The sequence below is a fragment of the Varanus komodoensis genome, unplaced genomic scaffold (assembly GCF_004798865.1).
Source record: "Varanus komodoensis strain SLA01 unplaced genomic scaffold, ASM479886v1 scaffold44_3, whole genome shotgun sequence".
Taxonomy (NCBI): Eukaryota; Metazoa; Chordata; class Lepidosauria; order Squamata; family Varanidae; genus Varanus; species Varanus komodoensis.
Window position 1 is genome coordinate 728768 of NW_025336010.1, and position 19402 is coordinate 748169.

At 45.3% G+C, this 19402-nt stretch overlaps 1 protein-coding gene across 1 annotated transcript in view; it reads left to right on the plus strand.

Moving 5' to 3' along the window:
- Positions 1–1720: 1720 nt before the first annotated feature.
- The window catches only part of RSPH14 (radial spoke head 14 homolog), a 133159-nt gene continuing 115477 nt past the window's right edge, over positions 1721–19402 (plus strand). Inside the window, exons 1-3 of the mRNA XM_044444424.1 lie at positions 1721–1919; positions 2364–2466; positions 17836–17954. Of these exons, the coding sequence (XP_044300359.1) occupies positions 1721–1919; positions 2364–2466; positions 17836–17954 (421 nt within the window). The remainder of the gene's footprint in view (positions 1920–2363; positions 2467–17835; positions 17955–19402) is intronic.

Consider the following 19402-nt stretch of genomic DNA (forward strand, 5'->3'; position numbering starts at 1 on the left):
TGGAGCGGGAAACTATTCTCTTTCTGCCATGTTCCCTGATTCCGAAGGTCCTTGCAAAGATCTCTCAGGACCATACTGATGCCATCCTCATCCCTCCATGGTGGCCCAGACAGCACTGGCTTCCCCTCCTACTCATCCTAGCCAACAGGACTTTCTTTCGTCTACCATACCAACATGACCTCCTCTCACCTGACCTGCATCTTTCCAGTCCAAAGCTCTCCTCCTACTCCAATCACCTTCACCCTCCCTCCATTCTTTCAACCAATTTAATTTGTGAACACAGAATATTTATCACCTGAGTCCATCAAAAATGTTACTTCCCCCTTGTGCTTCTAACAGGGATGTGGGGGGGGGGTAATCACCTTATCTGACCCCCTGCTCCTCTCTGCTTCACTTTCCTGCTGAAAGTGCTACCATCTGGGGTGCCTTCTCCAGCTGGATCCCCATTCTTCACCTGGGACACTCTTCCTCCTAGTGGCCCAGAAACACAGGATTGTCCTTCAGAAGAGGCCAGGAAGGCCATTGGGTCCAACCCGCTGCTGTTGCAGGTCAGCAGTTTACACCATCCCACTCAGATTCCTCAGCTCTGTGTAACTGCATGGGAGGAATGCGCTGCAAAACTTGTGCAGAAACCACAGGGCTCCGGTGCACCCTCAAGCAAGGCAGGGCCCAAGCAGCAGGGGGTCCTTCATGAGTCCCAGACACACCATCTGCCTCATCTGGATTTGGGTCCCACAGACTTAGGGAATGGGTGGGTGCAAAGCTGCCAGCAAGCACTGCTTCTGGACTTGCATGACGTTGTTAATCATGGGGCGTGTTAGTTGGGACACTGGCCTTCACTTCCAATTTCCTGGGCTAACATAGGAGAGCCCTGGGTTCAGTCTCTAAGGGAAAGTAAGGTGGGCAGTTTGATGACAGAATGATTGAATGAAAGCAAATGCTATTGAGTCTCTTTGTTGCTTTTGCAGGCTATTTTGATTTTTATGTTATTGTAAGAGATATTAAACTTGCCTTTGGTTGTAAGGTTGAGTGGTTTATGGTATATTCCTTTGCTCCCATCTAGTTTTGTGACTGTTGAATTTGGCTGGTTTTTCTCATGTGAAAAAGTCCCCAATCCCAGGCCATTCTCAAAATGTGTCCTATCGCCTGAAAAAAGAACTGGTGCATGATTTCATGGTATTTGGGGCCCCATTAGATGACACCTGCCCAGTTATGTGTCCAGAGTAGGCATTTGCCTGTAGTTGCCTGAAGAAGTTGTGAGGCACGGGGTGTCGCTCCCATCCATTTGGGTGCCGCTCATGCTTTGGGCTGGCCGCAAGCTGCCAATTCCGGGCTATCGCATTTTGCTTCAAGGGGCGCTTCGCGTGATGCGGTTAATAGCGATACTGACAAGCCGCAGGCCTAGCTGCTGTTCGCAGGCGTCCTTAGCCTGCGCCTCTGGCACGGATTTTTTACGCAAGGAGTTCATCGCACTTTGGCTTGGCCCGCCCGCCCCGGCTCTCCATGGCGGGGCGAAACCTAATCGCATCGGGGCTTTCTCCGCACGGCGAAGCCTCCACCGGCCACCGCGCGGACGCGAAGCAGCGGCAGGCCGCCCTTTGGCCGGGAGCGCGGCGCCCACGCCCCGCCGCCCGCGGCGCTCCGCAGGGTTCCGGCGGCGACGCGTCGCCTGGCAACGGCGCGGGGTGCGTGCGAGGCCGAGGCGGCGGGCCGGGCCGGGATGGCGCACCCGCGCATCTCCGCGCAGCTGCCCCCGCACCTCGACCCCACCAAGGCCCCGGTCGCCTTCGGCCGGAGGGCGCTCCCGAAGCTCAACGAGGAGCTGCAGGCCGCCGAGCTGCTGACGCGGCAGCGCGCGCTGATGGCGCTGTGCGACCTGGTGCACGACCCGGAGAACGCCTACGAGGCCGTCCGCATCGGTAAGAGAGGCGACGAACGCCCCGCCGGCCCGGCCACTGCCCGCCGGCCGGCCGGGCTCCACACAGGGGCGGCGGGCGCCGGCGGGCCCCGGCTCGGCAGGGCTCCGGAAGGGCCCCTTGGCCCGGGGCTTCCGGGGCAAGGGCCCGCGGACCCTGCGGGGGACTCTGCGAAGCCCCCGGACGAGGCAGGGCGTCGCGCTGAGGCCTGCGCGGGGGCGCCTTCCCTTGCCCCGCGCGGCGCGAGGGCTCCGCAGGAAGTGCCCGTCGGGTGCCCGCGTTTCGTTCCGCTGACGGGCTTGACGCGCTTTCTGATTTTCTGACCTGTTCGATTGCTTTTGTTTTGATATTTTACATTCATAGGTTTAACTTGCTGTAAGGTGTCCTGAAAACTTGTTGGAAGAACAAGACATAAACCAAATAAATATATAAAATTATGTCTTTCAGGATTTCTAGATAATTTGAAAAAGTTGCTTTTAGATGAAAACAGCACTGTACGTCGAAAAACAACAGAAGTGCTATATATAATGGCGACACATAACATTGGCAGGTAGGTATTTGTGAAAATTTGGCATAAGGGAATCTGGGATACCCAACCTTTTGGGGCTGCTGGGCATGTTAGAATTACCGTAGGTGTGGCCAGTCACAGGATGCCCATTTCACAGAAGGCAGATTGATGCAGCTAGAGATAAGCATGTTGGGAACAATTAGGTCCTCACCTGATGCTGCCCCCGGGGCTAGAGGATGGGATTTGCAGCCCCAGCGTCAGTGTGAGGAGTGGCGCTCCAGCCCTCTCCCTCACAGCTGCTGCCAAATGAAGCGCACTGGTCACTCCATGAGGCTGGGAAGGAATCTCTTGCAGGGATTAACAGGAGTGTTTCAGGAGAGAGGGTGGGAAAAGACCAGAGGCCAGGGCATGAGGCCGCTGCAGCCATTCCAGCCTCCTTCCCTTTCTCAAACACCCCTACTAAATGGCCAACATCCATCCCATGAAAATGCAGAGTAGGAGGAATGGGGAGGCAATGACCACAGATGTCACCTTTCTTGCTCCTCTGAGTATGGAGGTCTCTGCTCATCTGCATAGAACTGTGTCTTCAGGGAAGGAACAGAGTGCAGTGTAGAGGGGTTACTTAGCCCCAAATGCAAAATCATCTGTTTACTGAACTCAGCAGAATGCCTGTCTCACAGAAAGAAATTGAAGATGCTGAGAGAAACATGTAGGAAAAAGTACAAACCAGGTAATTTATACAAGAATATACCAAACAGTGACCTGGTTTGTGCAGCCAATGGTAGTTTGAACCATGGGTTATTTGGACTGCATGGGAGTAAGCAAGCTCATCATATGCCAACTGCTCGCTGCTTTTGCTTTGCTTACACTTTAATAAACAACCCAGGAGCCTCATGTCGTGCAAACTCAGCACTCTGGGTTGCTGGGGCGGGGCGGGTAATGTTGCATTTTGAAATCAAAGCCAAAACCAGAATTTAAACAGGGAAAGAAGGTTAGTAAAAAGTTGCAATTTTTCTTATATGAAACATAAATCAGTTGATTGCAATGAAAACATAGCATATATATATTTGGGCCATTCACACAGCCCAACCCCACAGGGTTGTTGTTGTGGGGATAAGATTTATATCTTCAATATTATTTGCCGGCCCAATAGCCAAAGTCTGTCTGGGCAGCTTACAGCAGATTGAGAGCAGGGGGAGGAGAGTTATGTCAGCTGCTATGAGATCTTTGTAAGAAAAAAGGCAGGATATATACATACATACATACAGATTTATATGCAGGAAGACATACTCCTAGTATTAAAGATAATTGTACACACACTTCAGCAAAGGCAGTCCAAATATCCATATGTTTCTCCATTGATAAATTGCGCTTAAAAACTATCGGTTCAAACACTGAAAGTTTCATCCAGTTCCTCCCTACCACTGTGTTATTGCAAGTGGCCATTTGTCTTTCTGATGTTAGAGTTTTTGATGCCAAAAGGGCATGGAGGTGTTAAATTCCAAGAAATTATTAGTTAATTAAGAACATACATATCTGTAGTTTTTTATTTTTTATATTTTTCTTTGATTGAAAACTGAAGAAAAACAAACATTTGGAAACATATGACACATGCATTTGTAACTTCCCAATTAGATTTCTGTAATGTGCTCTACGTGGGGCTGCCCTTGAAGACGGTCCGGATACTTCAATTGGTGCAAAATACAGCTGCCAGGTGGCTGACGGGGACTGGGCGTTGTTCTCATATAACCCCAGTCCTCCGTCAGCTCACTGGCTCCCCATTGAAGTCCGGGCCCAATTCAAGGTGTTGGTTATCACCTATAAAGCCCTCAACGGCTTGAGACCTGGTTATCTAAAGGAGCGCTTGCGTCCATATATGCCCTCCTGCCCCCTGAGATCGGCGGGGGAGGCCCTTCTCTGGGAGCCCTCTGTGAAGGATATTCGGAGGGTGAGTACCCAGAGGAGGGCCTTCTCTGCGGTGGTGCCCCACCTATGGAACGCGCTCCCCAGAGAGGTCCGCCTGGCACCATCGTTATTTGTTTTTCAGCACCAGGCCAAGACCTTTTTATTTAAATGATATTTTAATTGTTAATCGGTTGTTTTATTTGTGGTTTTAAATTATGGCTGAGAAACTCCAAGTTTTAATGTTATTCTATTCTTTGTTTATTTATTTTCTTTGTAAGCCGCCCTGAGGCTTCGGTGATGGGTGCGGCATAAAAATGTTATAAATAAATAAATAAACATATATTTAATATTATCTATATTCCTTTCCTCTCTGCCCCTAGATCTAGTTACATAAAATAACTATATAATAATCCTTCAGGCTGCATATTGGTTATACAGAAACTGTTACAACAACCATTATTTATAACTTATTTGTACTGTCCTCCCATATTCAGTTATGTTAGTTGAATATTCAGTAAATGGTCACCAGTCTCAAAAGAAGCAAACATTTGTTGGCCTCCCATAACCTGCAATTTCTGTGGCAATGCTTTCATTTTTGCTGCCTTCCATACCAGATTCTACCACTCATTCAAATCTGTAATTTTAAAATCCTTTCATTGTGACGCTTTTACTTTTCTAGCAGCAAATAGAAGTTGTGACATTAGCTCCTTATGTTTCATATTTATATTCTTTTTATTTATTTATTAAAACATTTTTATGCCGCCCCATTCGCCGAAGCCTCGGGGCGGCTTACAACAAATACATTCGGTAGGGCCAATTCAGAGTCAACAGGTACTTCTGTTTTTACAGTCCAAGTAATCTCAGTGAAAACTGCTGTCCAGAATTTTTGCATCTTAACACATTCCCACCACATTTGCCGACCAGTAGGTGCCAAACCCTTGGCATCCCCTCTACCACATAGATGAGAAATCAATAAATGCCAATTTTCAGCTATGTTTCTCTGGTATTAGCAGATAGAGATTTATATGGCAGATACTCATCCATGTGGCTCCATCAGTAAAAGTAGACGTAAGTTCAACCCCACCATTGCGCTATACTTGGTCTAAAAGTACAGTTGACACCATCCCTTTAATGCAGCCCCTGTCATTATCAATTTCTCAAATCTTAACTAGAATTGCCTGGTCCCTTACACACTTGCTAGAAAGGAAAGAATGCAGTAGATATCCTAATTTGAGCTGGATAAACAAAAAGTAGTACAAGTTAACAGATAAACTAGATGATATACAGAAAGATCAGTGAAACCAAATCCTTCCTCTTTACTGGAAAGTTCTGTGTCTTTCAAAAATATTTATAGCAGAATACAATGCCATAGACATTTACAAAACTAAGTATTAAGTTTCTTTACTGTAAGTAAAAGAATACTACATAAACAATTTGAGGTACCACATTAATTTTAATTTTACTTATCCTATTCCATAGATAGAATTTTAATGAATAGATGACTGGTGTAAAATAAACAGTAGAAGATCATAGAAATAGAGCGAGTCAGTAGGGGTCTCTCGGGCCATCTAGTCTGACCCTTGGCTTCATCCTTCTCTGCTCATGACATGCCTACCATGTGCATGTCCAGTCATCTACATAAGCAATAAGATTAACTTCTAAGGATTTATACCTAAATCCATGAATATTAGTATTTTGTCAGATATTACATGCCAAGGTATCCAAATACAGATCAAATATTAGTGGAGAAAGAGGGCAAATGGTTAAAGAACACTTGAGTATAATAAACTGCCAAAATAACTCAAAACCACTGCCTATTATCTTCGAGAAATCACAGAGGACAGCTGAAGTGCCAGCTGACTGGTTTCTGACTCCTAGCCAAGCAGATCAGAGGAAGCTGCCTCAGCTGGTCTGGTGACTCTAGGATAGAAGAAGCCAAGCTGCTGTGAGAGAGAATGAGCAAAGAGAGCAAACAGGAATAGCTAACAAAAGTTTGACAGGGGAGATTTCTAGCTTTTTTCCCCCTTTTAACTCCTTAGGTTCCTCCCTTCCCCACACTCACACACTTTATTTTCTTTCTTGTGACACATTCCCATGTACTGGTAGGACTGGGTAGGGAAGGACTTCAAGGAAGACAGAAGGAAGAACCGATTGCCACAACAGGCCCAACAAGCTAGAATCAAAATGGTAGCAGCAAGAATGGACTGAGAAGGTTCACCAGTGGTTTTGACCTGCAGTGTCTGTGTAATGATTGTTTGCTTGCCAGAGGTCAACATGATGTCCACATGCAACAAGTGCATACTAGTAGCCCTGTTGGAAGAAAAGTTAAGAGCACTAGAGCAGTGAGTCTCCACTCTCAAGGAAATAAAAGAAGAGTTTGAGAGAGAGCAGTGGAATTGAAACAGCTGAGTATAGCAGAGAAGCTAGAAGTGTGACAGTAAGGTGAGGCAGAAAAGGAGAATCCTGAGGGAAGGGCAACTCCCTGGAAAAGGGTGACAGGAGCAGAACTAGAAGACAGTCTGCACCAGTGGAAGCAGTGGAACTATGGAACCACTTTCGGTTACTCAGGAATGAGACTGGAGAACAGCCTGCTGTGGAAGAACTGCAAGTCGCCCCGTGCAACACCGAACAAGAGGCTGAAGGTCAGCCGAGTATTAGCAATGATAGCAGGGCTTCCAAGAATAAGACATGAGGAGTGTTCGTTGTAAGAGACTCCCTGTTGCATGGGATGGAAACACATGTATGTCAGGAAGACTGATGGACTCATCAGGTATGCTGCCTCCCTGGAAGACAAATTACTGATATAACTAAAAGATTGCTAAGGCTCTTAAAGTCCACTGACAAGTATCCGTTCATTCTTTTACATGTGGGAACAAATGACTCTGTCAGGTGATGTAAAAGCTGGACAGTGAAGAAAGATGGAAGGAAGAAAATAGATGTGCTTTGAAATGGAATTCTGAGGGACAGCTTTGCTCTCCTGGAGTGACAGAAAGACAAAACAAGTGGGCCTGAGATCAGATCAAGTCAGAACTTCCCCTGGAAGCAAAAAAGATGAAAATGAAGTTGTTCTAATTTGGACATGCTATGAGAAGGCAAGACTCATTGGAAAAAGTCATTGGCCCAGTCTTCTTATATATGTGGGAAGAAATGACACTGCTAAGTGGAGCTGAAGCTTTAAGAAACATAGAAACAGAGTGAGTCAGGAGTCTCCCAGGCCATCTAGTCTGATCCCCGGCTCTAGCCAGCTCTGCTCATGACATGCCTACCTTGTACATGTCCATCCTATCCTTGAACACTTACACCAGTGGGGCTTCAACCACCTCCCATGGAAGCCCATTCCATACCCTCATGGTCCTAATTGTCCGGAAGGACTTCCTGGCATCCAAATTGAACCTTGGTTCCACTCTTGACCACCGCATCACACTGCTGACTCATGTTTAGCCTGCAGTCGACCAGTGCCCTCCCTTCCACAAGTGCTGCTGTGTCCCCTAACCTGTAATTATGACACCCATTCCTATGGACCAAGTGCAAGACTTTGCACTTATCCACACTGAATGCCATCTGGTTATCCCCCGCCCACTTCCATAGTCTGTCCAGATCCTTCTGGATCCTGATTACCTGTTCCTCAGTTGTGACCACTGCCCCCATTTTAGTATTGTTTGTGAATTTTATCATCAGACTGGTCACCCCCTCTTCCAGGTCGTTGATGAAAAGATTGAACAGAATTGGTCCCAGGACAGAGTTCTGGGGGACTCCGCTTGTCACTGGCCACCATCCCGATGATTCCCCACTTATTAGTTACCCTCTGCTTTCAGTCGGTTGACCATGCCCTAATCCATCGGACAGTACTCTGGTGTATCCCAATACTCCTCAGTTTCTCAACCAGAATATCATGCAGCAATTTATCAAAGGCCTTGCTGAAATCCAGATAAACCACATCCAGCACATTCCCTCCATCTAGCCACCTTGAGACCTTTTCATAGAATCCCACAAAGTTTGTCTGGCAGGTCCTGTTTTTGCAGAAGCCATGTCGCATGGCCGCCAACCTCCCTTCCCTATTTAGGGTTACTAGATCTCTCACTGTTATGAGCCTTTCCATTGTCTTTCCTACAGTGGATGTAAGGCTAACCAGTCTGTAATTCCCCATGTCCCCTCTACTACCCTTTTTGAAAATTGGGACCACTGATGCCACCCTCCAGTCCTCTGGAACTTCACCCATTCTTCACGAGGTCTCACACATGGAGGCCAGTGGGCGTGAGAGAACCCTTGCAAATTCTCTAAGTACTCTGGGGTGTAACATGACAGGGCCCGTGCCTTTGTTAAATTCAGTGCCCTGAGGAGCTCCTCAATTTCTAGGGGGATTACTCTAATCTTTGCCCCTAAATCCCTGGCCTCATCCTCAAAAAGGAAAGTCAAGAACTTTGATGCTCAGATAGTTTTCTGTCCTTCCAGTTTGAAGAAGAGGAATGGACGGGGAAATTAAAATACTCCAAGTAAATGTTTGGCTACAAAGGTATTGCTGACATGAAGAATTTGGTTTGCAGGACTGCAGACTACAATTCCTGGAAGATGGACTACTGGCAAGACCTTACAAGAACTAGAAAGAATGTGTTTGGCCACAGCATGAAGTTTATCCAGAGAATTTTAAACAGAACCTTACAGGAGAAGGAGAAGTACACCTGGGTGTAACAAGAGCGAGAGGCTTATGCATCACAACAGAGAGAGCTGCTCTAATAGTCTTCTAAAAAATGTAGCAGGAAAACTGGAGTATAAAGCACATGGTCTTTGATGTCAATATACTACCACCTGGAGTATAGGAAACAATCAACATGAACTTGAACTCTTAATACAGGAGGGTGAATGCAACCTAATAGGTATAACTGAAACTGGCTGGATGACTCCCTGACTGGAATTCAACCCTTGAATGCTATAGCCTGTTCAAGAAACACAGAAGGAACAGAAAGGGTGGTGAAGGCACACAACATGTTAAAAGTACATACCTCTGCATAGAAATACAGCAGATGCACTTAATAGCCCCGTTGAGAAAATATGGATTAATATAGATGGAGCAATGAAGTGAGGCTAGCAAGAGATGCTAAAAGCAACAAAAAAAGCCTTCTTTAGATATGTCCATCGTAAAAGAGGAACGACTACTAATTGTGAATGGCAAAATGATAAGGCAAAGAAAAGGCAAAAGTGCTCAGTTCCTACTTTGGTTCATCTTCTCCCAGAAGAAGATCTATGACCTTCCCAATGAAGGGGAAGTACAAGCTTAAGGAGCAGGATGGCAGCTCAAGATTGACAGGCAAATTGTCAAGGATCATCTAATTCATGTTAGATGCATGAATTCATAGTTGCATGAATTCAATTCTCCGGGGCTCAATGTCCTCCATCCTAAAATCATAAAGGAGCTGGAGGAAGAATGCTCAGAATGCTCACCTTGAAGACAATGCAGTGATTACTAGAAGCCAACATGGGTTGGTCAAGAACAAATCTTGTCAGACTAATCTTGATCCATTTTGCGATCAGCTGACTTTCCTGGTGGACAGTGGAAATGCTGCAGATATAATCTCATATTATCATGCAAAGGACTGCATGATATCCTGATTTGCAAAATAGCATATTCTGGGCATAAACAGAATAACAACCAATGAATTCACAAATGCCTAGAGAATCAGATTCAAAGTGCTTACAAATGGCACATTCTCAAACTAGGTAAAGACAATGGGTGGAATAACCAAGGTTCAGACCTGGACCTAGCAACATTTTAAGTGAGGAGGTACAAGGAATGAATTTTATATTTGCAGATGACACAAAATTCTGTCAGCTAACTAATACTCTGGAAGTCAGAAATGAAATTTAAATTGATTGTGATAGGTTGGAGCGCTCTGCTGAAAACTGCAGAATGAAATTTAACAGGAACAAATATAAAGGTGGAGGGTATCCATGCAGAGGAGGGCCTTCTCTGCGGTGGCACCCAGAGTATGGAATATGCTCCCCAGAGAGGTATGCCTGGCGCTGTCTCTCTTTCTGGTGCCAGGTAAAGACCTTTTTATTTAACCATCATTTTAATAACTAATATCATTAATTTTAATAATATCATTAATTGTATACAGTCGCATCTTCATTTTCTTTTATTTTTTCCTTTCTTTTCTTTAATTATGCTATATTGTTAATGTGTTTTATTGTGGAATGTTTTTAATGCTATTTATAATATTATATTGTGATTTATATTGTTTATTTTTGTAAGCCACCCTGAGGCTGCTGCAAAGGACGGTATATAAATGTTTTCATTAAACTAAATTAATTAAAGTTCTGCACCTAGGAAAAGGAATCAAATGCATTGTTCCAAGATGGGGAATACTTGGCTCAACAATACTACAAAGTTCAGAATGGGACAGCAAGGATGATTCCAGCAAGAGACTGGAAACAAAGCCCTGTGATGAGAGACTGAATTAGTCCTTTCTTAGCCCAAGGGGAGATGGCATAGCATTCTTTAGTACTTGAGGTTGCTACACAGGGGAAGGCTGGGATCTCTTCTCAATCATCTCAGAGTGCAGGGCATAGAATAACAGGCTCAACTTACAGGACCCAAATTCTGTCTGGATGTTAGGAAAAAACTTAGAAATATAGAAACAGAGTAAGTCAGAGAGGTCTCCTGGGCCACTGGCTCCACTCATGACATGCCTACCATGTGCATGTCCAGCCTATCTTTAAACACCCTCACTAATGGGGCTTCAACCACCTCCCATGGAAGCCCATTCCATAACCTTGGGGTCCGAACTGTCAGGATGTGCTTCTTTGGACCCAAAATGAACCTTGGTTCCTTGAGCTTTGCTTCGTTGGAACACATCCTGCCCTCCTCTGCAGGGGAGAACAGGTCTCTACCCACCTCTGCGTGACACTCCCTCACATACTTGTATGTCGCCAACAGATCCCCTCTGAGTCTCCTCCAGGCTGAAGAGACCCAGTTCCCTCAGTCTTGCCTCATGCAGCTTCCCCTGCAAACCGGCCACCAACCTTGTGGCCCTACATTGCACTGACTCAAACCTGAATATATCCTTCCTGCAATGAGGGGCCCAAACCTGAGCACAATACTCCAGTTGCGGGCGCACCAGAGTCGTATAGAGTGGTAGTAATACCTCTCTCGATCTAGAAGCCACACTTCTGGCTATGCAACCAAGGGTAGCATTTGCCCTCTTGACTGCCACGTCACACTGCTGACTCATGTTTAGCCTGCAGTTGACCAGTACCCCAACTTCCTGACTATTAGAGCAATATTACACTGGAACTAGTTATTTTGAGAGCCCATGGATTTAAGATGCACCTGGACAGCCACCTGTTAGAGATGTTTTAACTTGGAGGCCTACATTGGACAGGGGAGTTGCTCCAATGTTCTTATGGGCCATTTCCTACTCTACTATGAGAAGCAGCCCAGTCAGTATAAGACTGATGTTTTGCTGTTTTAGCTGATGGGTGAAAATCTTACTGGGATACTCACCATTTTCCCTAAGGGAAATTGTGCCTGCTGTGAGACGATGTTATTCAACTCATCTTTACCATGCAGTATTTCCTATTAAGGTTGTGCAGTGGGAAAGGCAGCAAATTATTTTCCAATTTTTTTTCAAATTTTCACTGAAAAATATTTTATGGGTTACATAAGCAAAAATTTGATCATGGATTAGATCAGGGGTCCTCTGACTTTTTCAACAGGGGACCAGTTGAAAAGTGGTGGCAACGGGCACGGGCTGGTGAGGCAGCGGCGGGTGTGGGTGCGATGGGCGCGGTGAGGCGGTGGGTGTGGCAGGCCCAAGCGCGATGGGACAAGGTGGTGAGCATGGGATCGGGACCAGCCGCCCCTGACCTGGCCACACCCGGGCTCACATAATCAAAGGACGGGCCGGATAGATGGGCATGGTGGGCCACATCCAGCCTGCGGGCCGCTGTTTGAGCACCCATGGATTCGATGGTTGCTGTGTGAAGTTAGCAGAGTGCCATGGCAGCTCACTCTTAAGGAAAAAGGACACAAAGAGGGGTGGGAACTCCTGGAAATGAAGATTCTCCAAGCACAACTACAAAAATGTCCAACAAGAAAAAGTGTAAAAGACAACAAAGGAAGCCTGTGTGGCTCCACAAAAAGTTAAGTGACAACCTGAAAAAAGAACACTTATAGCAGGTGGAACTAAAGAGTCTCTTGATGCGGGCAAAAGAGGAGAGCGCAAAAGTTGGCTTGAAACTCAACATTGAGAAAACTAAGATCATGACATCCGGTGACCAGTCTGCTGATCAAATTCGCAGGTGATACTAAAACTGGAGCAGTGGCCACAACTGAGGAGCAGGTACTCCAGATTCAAAAGGATCTGGACAGACTATGGAAGTGGGCAGGAGACAACAGGATGGCATTCAATGTGGATAAGTGCAAGGTCCTGCACTTGGGGCACAGGAAAGGGTGTCGTAAGTACAGGTTAGGGGACAAGTGGCCGGAGAGCAGCACTTGTGAAAGGGACCTCGGGGTGCTGGTTGACTGCAGGCTAAACATGAGTCAGCAGTGTGACGCGGTGGTCAAGAGGGCGAACGCCACCCTTAGTTGCATAGCCAGAAGTGTGGCTTCTAGATCAAGAGAGGTATTACTGCCACTCTATACGACTCTGGTGCACCCACAACTGGAATATCGTGTTCAGTTTTGGGCCCCTCATTACAGAAAGGATATAGCCAGGTTAGAGTCAGTGCAATGTAGGGCCACAAGGTTGGTGGCCGGTTTGCAGGGGATGAGGTACAAGGAGAGACTGAGGGAACTGAGTCTCTTCAGCCTGGAGAAGAGGAGACTCAGAGGGGATCTGTTGGCGACATACAGGTATGTGAGGGGGTGTCAGAGGAGGTGGGGAGAGACCTGTTCTCCCCTGCAGAGGAAGAGAGGACGCGCTCCAACGGAGCAAAGCTCAGGGAGCCAAGGTTCCATTTGGATGCCAGGAAGCACTTCCTGACACTCAGGACCCCGAGGGTGTGGAATGGGCTTCCACGAGAGTAGTTGAGGCTCCATCGGTGCGGGTGTTCAAAGATAGGCTGGACATGCACATGGTGGGCATGTCGTGAGCGGAGCTGGCTGGAGCAGACTAGATGGCCCAGGAGGTCCCTTCTGACTCGCTCTGTTTCTATATTTCTATGTTTTTAAGTCATATTCAGCAATATACACCTGGTCTCACCATTGCTGATCTTTTAGGGGCTTTTCTATTTATATCCTTGAAGTGGTCTCGTTAAAGTCCTCCCCTCAAATTCAGATAATTATACATGATATCAAACAGTTTGCTAAAACATTCAGGGAATATCCCTGAAAAGTCATTACTGAGCCCATGTTAATCAAAGCCATTACATTCTCCTTGTATTTTCCCAGTAGAGTCAGAAACCATTTATCAGGTTCAGTAGTACTGCACTGGGATGAAAACAAAAGATGTTTATGGATGAACATAAAGAGAAAACTTGTTTATGTTTACTGCCTGTTTAAACCTGGCTGGAGCATCTCCCGCCAGTTTCTTGTCAGCTGATACATATTTCTTGCTATCAGATGCTTTTTTATATAGAAAAGCTGCCTCAGTGCTCCCTTCCTTTAGTATGGAAAGCACTTTTTTCTGTTTGAATTCTGAAGTCCGTTGACATGCTGTTTAAGCATGAAATAATAGCAAATAAATTGTTTGCCCTTGTGTTTATAGAAATCCACCCCTTTTTTCAAAGAATATTGGTTTCTATATAAATCAAAATAAGTCATAGGTGTAAGTACATTTCAGACCACCACCATGGTGTCTCCAACCCTTGCAGTAAAGCAAGCAAGAGTCCCACAAACTGGGAAAAGCAAAGGAAAAAAGGTGAAATCTATCCCAAACAAAATTTCTAAAGCAATAATAGGAGAAACTCCTCAGCTCCAAACAAGATAACAGAGCTATGGGTTGAGGGAGGAGCATCCCGGAGTTTAAACCAACAATAAAGTTAAAATGGGTTGCTTGCTCACTCTGTGTGGTCATAATTCAAGGTTTAAACAATCCACCATTATTGTGATGGGTGAACCAGATCAATAAGCATAACTGACACACTCTGCTACAGCTAGCCTTCAAAGGTGTCTGGACACAGTTCAGAATGGAGCACTTGGCTTTAGCTTCCCACCTTGGTGCTTTGCAACCCATTAGTCTCCTGGTTAATTTTAAAGTCTTGAAAGGTCAGGAGGGGCAGGGTTTCTTACAGACATTTACAGATGTTCAAGATCCCAGAGTTAAACTGCTGTATTGTATACCAAATTTTCCTGGTTCCAGAAGAAGAGATGCTTGCATGCAACTGTGGTTCTTCAAGTAGTCATCTGTAAACACATATATGGGTTTTGCACTTGTGCAGAACCATTATTCAGAACATTGAAAAGTTCCACCACCACCTCTAATCACTTTCCAAACATGGTTCTTGCTTTCCTCTCCGTTTACACTCTGCTGCAGTAAAGAAAGATGAAAAGCAAGGCAACAAAGGGTGGAGGAGATAGGATTGTGTGAGTTCACAGAGGACCGCTTGCAGAACCACAGTTACAGGTAAGCAACTTGTTTTCCTCCTCTGTGACTCACATGTGGGTGATAATCAGTACGACTTACCAGAGGAGGGAGTTGTCATGCAAGGAATAAAGAGAGAACAATGTGTGGTAAGGCCTGATGAATGGCTGAATTCAAGTGGTCAGGCAGGCCTTTGAAAAAGCAGCTGAAGAAGCTGTGGCTCTGGTTGAATTGCTCTTCAGTTGAAGGGAGCCAGTAAATGTACACTTGGTGAGTGAGGTGTCTGGCCAAATTTGGTGGGATACCAGGGTACCAGGACCGTAGTGGCAGGAAAAGAAGTGAGAGGTTTGCCAAAGGCAGAAGACAAGGAGTGCGGGTGCCCTGCATGCATCCAGTAAACAAAGTTTCACTTTGGCTGGAGAAATAGAATGAGGAAGGAAGGTGATAAAGGTGCTGGTTGGCTAAAGTTTTCAAGATATTTCACAATAAATTTATACACAGGCAAGTATATTTGCCTACAAGGGAGGGAGGTGCCTGATGATCATGATGCCTTGTAACTTCTCAACAAAGTACAGTAGAACAATGAACATGGTACTGTTAAAAACACTCTTTCCGTCGGAAGAGAAAAATATTCCAGGCATGCAGAGAGTTCTTTTTAAAACTTTATTGCAAAGAAGGGAACAGAAAGGAACGGTTTCCTTCCCATCCTTCTGTTCACCTGAGCACCTGTTCACACACCCTTTTGAACCCTGCTCCCGGCCGCTTGTTCCCTCCTCCTTTCCCCTAATTGGCTAATAGGGCACTGAGAGGGACACTCTTTCCGCCCGCCTGCTCCGCGCTGCCCCAACACCGGCCCTTCTTCCCAGTCCAGCCCTGCCCCCGGTGGGCTACAAGAGGCTCATCTTGTTCTGCCCAGCTTGTCAGTAAACAATCAGGAAGTATTTGGCCCTCCTGCCTGTGTGCCGGCTCTCTCACACTCTGCGTGCCCCCTTCTTTTCTTGCTGAAAAGGGAGCTTTCTTGCTCCTCCTTTCTTTCTCTTTTCATTCCCCTTATTCCAAATCGCCTCCCCCACCCTTTTCCTATCAGTACCACATGGAAGTGTATAAATTTATCTTCTCTTTGAGACTAAAGATTATTACCTAACTGCGACTAACAACAACACATCTGTCTTGGTCAGATCTACACATCATGAAGTTAACATCTGGTGGCTTGTGAAAGTGTCATTGCCTAACATTTCCAAGGAACAGTTGTGTGATATTTTCCCTCAGAAACCAAGATGCTTGTATAAACAACACAGATATCTTCTGTTACATTTGTGGCGAGGTTACATTTGCACCTCAAAAGTGCCATATGATGGCAATGGTAAAAAAGGCATACCACCTATAGTTTGGATGCAAAATAGGGGATCAGGACAAGAGCTGGGCCCCTCATTATCGTTGCATTACATGTATGACTTACGTAAAAGTCCATGCCTTTCGCAGTCTCAGTAGTGTGGAAGGAACCCACCAATTTTGACCTGAAGCTGTATCTCGGAAACGAGCCAATTAATATTCAGGACTTAATTTTCCTTTATTAGTGACCTAATTCTGGTAAAATTTAGCTCTTTTCATTTCTGAGGCTTTCTCCTTGTAGACCAGTGTACTTGGGGGGCAATTGGTTCTGAGCCAGATGGCATGGCTGTGGGAGAAGTGTTCTTGTTACACATTTGATACCAAGCCAAGAAACTGGGCATCATTCAGAAAGCTAGGATAACATGGAATTTGTCGTTTTCTTGATCAGCGTTGGTACATACAATGTTCTTTTTCACACTGTCCTAGCCAGGGATAGCTGGATCAGAGTTGGTGAGTTTGAGGTCAATGTAGGTTTCTTTTTGATGAGTTGGCCTTTTGCTTCTTGTTTATATGTCCTGGAGTCTGCTTGTTTGTGGATTGATTATTTTAAGATGTGGTCTGTTTGACTTGCTTGGTTTTGACCATAGGCCCTGAAGGGCTGATGTCAAGCTGTTGGTCCGGAGACTTGGCTGAAGTTGTCACTGCCCCTGAGGCAGGAGACTGACACCCAGAAGTACTCTCCATGATGTTTTATGGGAGGACTCATGTCAAGGTTGCACCACAGAGTTCTGCTGTCTTGCAGAATTCACACTGAGCAAGTAACTATGGCATTTTGAACTTGGACAGTCACTTGGAGGCAACTGTCATACAAACCATGGACAGCCATCTGAGTGGGATGTGTAACTTGGTGTCCTGCAACAGCAGGGGGTTGAACCCAATAGCCTTTGTGGCCCTTTCAAATCTAGTATTCTATGATTCTATGAAACACATAATTACAGAAAGCTGAAGGACACTTTCTGTAAATGGTAGCCAAGATAGTATGCAAAACCCGAGTTTGTATATCTGTGTCTGCTACCTTCTGTGTTTGCTGCCTGAGGAAAGCTCCGTAACACGTAGTTCTGTTCACCTGGCCTGCTTGATGAAGATCTTGCAATGGGAGCAGCAATTGTTTTTGTAGGGCTTCCTGAGGCACACCAGTCTGAGTGTCTTTTGGTTGATGGTCATTTCCTCCTGCAATGAGTACTTTTTTTTGAAAAGGACCTGGAGGTCATGTGCCCTGTGGGAGTGGAAACGGGGGGGGGGGGGGCAGAGAAGAAAGGAAAGAAGAATGAAGATAGAAGGTTAGGAAGAAGTCATAGAGGGGCCAAGAAGGTTTTGTTTGGTTGGTTTATATGAGCTGTGAGGTAGGAGAATAGCAATGCTGCTTGTTGCTGCAGTAGATGAAGAGGAACTGAGAGACAAGTGAGAGCCTCAACTGGGGCAGGCGCAGAGGAGATGGGTGAGGCTCCTGTTCAAGGCTCTGCCTCACTCTAGGATGTTCCACACATAGGCTTGTAACCAGTTCACGTGTGTTTCAGAGAACAACATGAAGAAATAGTAGTTTAATGTGCTTACATAAATAATTTACAACATATAAACTTCCTAAATATAGGACCAGTTTTATAGAACATGAAGTCATCCCAGCTCTGGCCCAGCTTTTGAATGACCCTATTGATATCTGTCGGTGGAACATGCATTATGCATTGAAACTGATGTCAGAATTGCCTGCAGGTAGGATGAATTACCTTTCAGATTATTTATAATACAGAATACTGTATTTCTTTCTTCTTAGCACTCTTCAAAATTATAATATGAATATATCTGCCATTTTGATCCTAATATTTATGCTAATGACATGGTATGTGTATATAGAAAAACATCTCATAGCATTTGGGCCTTCTCTGAGTGATTGTGATATTGGATGTTTTCATTTCACTTGGTGCTAAACATAAGAATATTCCTAACCCAGACATTCAGCAGTGGAACAGATTATCTTGGGAAGTGAATTATTTGCTGGAGATATTTAAGCAGAAGCTGGATAGCCATCTGTAAGGGATACTGTAGCTGGACTCTGCAGTGTACAGCCTGCATTGAACAACAGGGGAACTAGATGATTAGATGCCAGGAAGCATTTCTGACAGTTAGGACCCCGAGGGTGTGGAATGGGCTTCCATGAGAGGTCGTTGAGGCCCCATCGGTGCGGGTGTTCAAGGATAGGCTGGACATGCACATGGTGGGCATGTCGTGAGCGGAGCCGGCTAGTGCTGGAGGTCCCTTCTGACTCACTCTGTTTCTATGCTTCTATGTCTCCTCTGACTCTGTTTTTCTAAGTGCAATTAATTTATCTTCCTTTTGCTGAGTTCGTGATATAAGCTAGACATTCCAAGTTCAGCTCTTCCCTGTGGTCTTTAGACAAGCCACTCAACTTCAGCATCTCACCTGTGTTTTAGGGGTAACAATAGTGGCCCATCTTGTTATTGTTGAATGAATTAGTGAATTTGTATAAGTCAACATGTTAACAGATTCTTTAGTTTAATCAACTCTACACTCTTGTATCCATTATATTTTATTGCTACCTGTTCACAAATCCCTTTCTTGCCACTTCCTCCATCTACAATTTTTCAGGACCTCCATTTCTTGCTCCACTTTCCCCCAATAGTTTTCAATTTCAATTTTCTGTTCCTATGTTTCTAATTTAGATCATAGGCTTCTTAGAAGCAGACAATTTTATTTTGCTTCTGTTTCTGTGCAAAGTGCTAGCTCTGTATTATCATGAGTTTGTATCTCTCTTCCCCAGCCTCTCTTCTTTTCCCTTCCATGCAGATAATGACAAGAGGAGCTTGCCAGTCAGGACTGGCTTGTGGTACAAAGAGAATAATACAACGATCATTAGCAAGAAGCATTTATTGTGTTAATACTCTCTAACTGTGGAGGTTCTTCTAGCCCATACCAGGAATTGATTCCAAACCTAATTCCCCTCCTCCTTCCCCCATCAAATGGAGTTGGCTCCACCCTTAGGGAGGTTAGTGCTGCTTGTGGCCAGGAGGCAGGAACACTGGATACTGCTTAATTGGTTTGTTTATTTGACCTGATGTTGAACTATAGCTTGATAAAGTCACACCCATTGCCCTCTGACTCTTATTCTTCACCACGCAAAAAACCAAAGTAGGTTTCTCCTG